The sequence below is a fragment of the Mesitornis unicolor genome, unplaced genomic scaffold (genome assembly GCF_000695765.1).
Source record: "Mesitornis unicolor isolate BGI_N332 unplaced genomic scaffold, ASM69576v1 scaffold48322, whole genome shotgun sequence".
Classification (NCBI taxonomy): Eukaryota; Metazoa; Chordata; class Aves; order Mesitornithiformes; family Mesitornithidae; genus Mesitornis; species Mesitornis unicolor.
In genome coordinates, this window is record NW_010172173.1 from 6,434 (window position 1) to 10,520 (window position 4,087).

General features: G+C 46.2%; 1 protein-coding gene across 1 annotated transcript in view; it reads right to left on the reverse strand.

Annotated features, from left to right (window-relative positions):
• Positions 1-3,168: 3,168 nt before the first annotated feature.
• The window catches only part of GPR87 (G protein-coupled receptor 87), a 2,075-nt gene continuing 1,156 nt past the window's right edge, over positions 3,169-4,087 (reverse strand). Inside the window, exon 3 of the mRNA XM_010180288.1 lies at positions 3,169-4,071. Coding sequence (XP_010178590.1) covers positions 3,169-4,071 — 903 coding nt within the window. The remainder of the gene's footprint in view (positions 4,072-4,087) is intronic.

A 4,087-nucleotide genomic window follows, 5' to 3' on the forward strand; every position in this document is an offset into this window, starting at 1 on the left:
GTTGTCTGGGGCAGAGGATTAAGAGCTTAAAGGGGGCGGGTGGGACGGCTCCGCTGTGCACGGTGTCACCCTCTGGAATGGCTCTGGGCAAACTGCAGTGTCCCTTTCTTATGCAAACATGGATACTTTTCCAAAATGTCAGCCAAATTGAGTGTTTAAGGATCTAAAGATATGGCTGCTGTTTCCAAAAGGTTAGAAAGCAAGTGGTGAGCATGGCTGGGAGAAGACCCCTGCTGTCTGTCAGATATTTTGGTGGCCTAAGAACAAACTGATAACGTGTTTTACCCTTAGCCATCCAAGTCTCTTTCATCCCCCAGAAACCAAAATTCACTTCTGCTGGCCTAGCTGTCATTTTATTAAGAAAATAATTCAACCTTTTTTTCTCAGCTCAGTGCCTTTGAAGGGGAACCTTTCTTATGGTCACGCTGATGGATTTCTGTACCAGGTGGATGGTGTTGGAGCATCCCTGGTGTCTGAGGCGCTGCTGGGGGTGATCCCGTTCGTGGTGTCCCAGAGGACAGACGTGCAGGCTGGGGTGGCAGCTCTGACACCTTTGCTTCAGGAGGGGGCTGACAGGTTCAGACTCGTTTCTTTCTAAATGAAGGCTCTTACGCCAGCAAACCATTGCCGTATATAAGCAATATCTCTGACTACGAATCTTATAGGTCTGTACCCATTACAAAAACCTTCTGATGAAATAGTGCTTCCAACCCTACTACATGTGCAGGCGCACGGATTGTGTTGTATCTGTGGCCAGGCTCTGTGAGCTGATAAAAGCAGGATGATAAGGTAAATATTTTTTATAGAATAATCCCACTGGAAGGCACACTAATCACAGAAGCACCGCAGGACTTCTGGATTTTGTTTTCTGCCCCATCAAAGCTGCCGGCAAATGCTTTCAGCTGGTTCTGGTTTTGCTGTCTGCGTCGTTGCTGAGCAGCCCTTGGAGGCCGCACAGGGACATGTCTGAATCGCCGTCCCTGGGGCATTAACCGGGTTCGGTGGCACCACGGCTGCTCAGCGCTGACATTTTCCTTATGGGGGGTGCAGGGTCCGGAGGCAGAGCCAAAGATGGGGCTGACGCACATTTTTTGCCCTGTCATGATTGCTCTACTCATGCAATTATGATTGCTTAATTTGTGAGATTCCAGCTTGTGTCAGTACGAAGATATTATTAGATTTGGGGGTTTTAGTTTCCTTTTTAAGATGCCTCGGAAGCTGCACTGGTGGGAAGCCACAGTAGAGGTTATTGCTAGAGAAACCTTAAGTACAGGGCATCATATAGGTAGTGACAAAACCTGGCACAGGTATCGGGCTGGAGCTGTCTCTAAGTGCATGGTCAAAACCATTTCCACAATAACCCATGCATGGAGCGTGCTGGCTGGGCTGCTTGGTTACAGTGTAACGCAGAGCTTCCTAAATGGACAGAAATCACAAATGTTGGTGAGTTGTGTGCTCCGTGCAAGAAGGACTGCTAAGGACCAAAATTCCATGTCAAACCCAGACAAATTAAATAGAGTTATTTGGTATTTGGGACTAGGATATTATTTCATAATTAACTTTTAGCCCTGGGAAAATATTTCCCAAACAGGCTCTTCAAAGCACAGTTGTATACATAAGTGCGCATATAAACGAGCGCTGAAGGATTATCACAGATACATCCTGTCAGGATCAAGTAAACTGATTTTGAGGGTGATTTTACAGAGAAGGGCTGTTTGCATCCCAGCCGTCAGGGTTCGGAGCAGATCGTCCTGGGCAGTGCGGAGCTGGGGGAGCATCTTTAGGCCATTCTTTGAGGGGCATCATCCTGCATGCAGTTGCTTTCGGTAATGTATTTTTTGGTATAAAATTCTTACTAGGGAACAGCAGTACTGTTTCTCCTAAGAGGAAATCCTGTGTAAATGCAGCCTTCAGTTAAAAAAGAAGTGACTAGTAGGATAAATATCCAGAACATCTTGTCTTCCTTTCCAGAAATGATTCCCCCTGAACAATGTAAGTAGTTTTATAATTATGCATTAGTCCAAAGATATAATTCTATTGTTATACTACTTACACTCAACTTTTTAATTTTGCATAAACCAGAATTTAAAACTAAACAAACAGCGTTTTTTAAAAAAAAAATAAAGCAACCTTGTTTCAGTAGAAAACTTGATGGAAGGTGTTCTCATGCAGTATTTCATCTTGTTATTTGAATGCTGCGTTTTCAGGATTTTTCTCTCAAGCCATTTTTTTCTGTATCAAAAGGAAAGTCCTTATATGGATGAGGCACTTGATGGACTGTTGCCATCTTCTGTTTGTTCAACTGCACTACATTGCACAAGATGGGTCTAAAATTGATTGCTCAAAACACCCGTCAGTTCCTTACAATCTGCATTTCTGAAGTTGGCTGTTTATTTTTTGTATGAGCAGCTCTTACTCTAAACAAATCTGAGCTAATCCCTGGTGAAGGACAGGACAATGATTCACATAAACACTGTTGGTTTGCATTCTTATAGCCTTCTCCAGCGGTAAATTCCCATTGGGTGAGAGATGGCCTCTGTTGGAGGAGGGAACTGGGCATTTTGGTTGCTCCCCAAGCCATGTCCCAGGGTGAAGGAGCTGCTAAAGCAGCCTTGGACCCCATGGTAGCTCTCAGCGCCCCATTGGTGTGGGTCCCTTGGACCCCATGGTGGCTCTCAGCGACCTGTTGACGTGGGTGCCCCAGCCAGCTCAGCCAGCAGCCCCACACTGCAGCTGCTCTGTTGATCTTTTATTATTCCATTCTTCTTGCCTTGATTTTGGATTCTCTCCTTTAATGTTGGCTCTGCTCTGGTTGCGTGTAACACAGTGTGAAATAATACCCTGAAGGTGTTGCTGAACTGTTCACCAAAAATGAATTTCAGCTGCTTACCACACAGGATGATTGTTTCCAAGAGCTGAAAGCAGCCAAAGTTATAACTAATTTTGAACACGAACATGGTTTAGTGGCCATGGTGGGGTTGGGTTGGAGGTTGGACTGGGTGATCTCGGAGGTCTTTTCCAACCTTAATGATTCTATAAGCTGGAATGGAAAAGCTGTACATGTCTGCACATTCCTTATTGAACTTCCGTGGTCAGGTACTCAAAGACACATTTTATTTACAAGATATACACATATTCTCACAAATCAGCCAAAGTCTCTGGGTAATGTCAAACATCAGTGTATTCGTGGTATATGCGCACTTCTGACCTTCTGACGCTCTGAAGTGATCTGATGCTCTCACTCCTGGTTCGCATATTTGATTTTCTGAACAGCCTTCGTGAGAATGACCTGCACATGAAAAAGTAAATGATTGGGTCCAGACAGACATTGCATGCAGACAGGAACAGTGTCATTTCCTTACAGTAATACAAGATTTTATGTGCAGAGTCGTCCAAAATTTTATCTAGGTGGCTGAAAGTAAAGGGTATCCTGCACAAATGGTACGGCAGAAAGCAAGTGAAGAACACAGCCACAACAACCCGGATGCTTTGGTTGTGCTTTCGCTTTCTGCTCGAGGAGCTGATGAACTGCTTGCTGGATTTGTAAATGTACCTGGATATGGCAATGTAGCACCCAATCAGCACCACCAGCACCACCACAAAGGTGCCAGTGTGGATGTAGAGGACAGCAGTGTGCCACTGGAGCCCCAGGGGCGACTTGAGCTTCAGGCAGTCGTCCACGTTCCTGCGCGTGGGGTACGCATTGGTGAGGATCAGGTTGGGCAGGGCCAGGAAAGCCATTGCGACCCAGACGCAGGCGGACAGGATCTTGGTGAAGGTGATGCTGTACATCCGGGAGTCTCCGAAGGGCTTCACTACTTTCAGGTAGCGGTCGATGCTGATGAGCCCCAGGAAGACGATGGTGGTGTACATGTTGGCGTAGAACAGCACTGTGGTGTAGCGGCACAGGAAGGCGTTGAAGTGCCACGGCCCCAGCTGTGAGTCCTGGATGATCTTGAATGGGAACGTCAGCGTCATGAGGAGGTCTGCAACCACGATGTTCTTGAGGTAAAATATGAAACTGGTTTTGTTTCTGATGTGGAAGAAGATCCACACGGCGAGGCCGTTCAGCATGATGGGTGGCCGG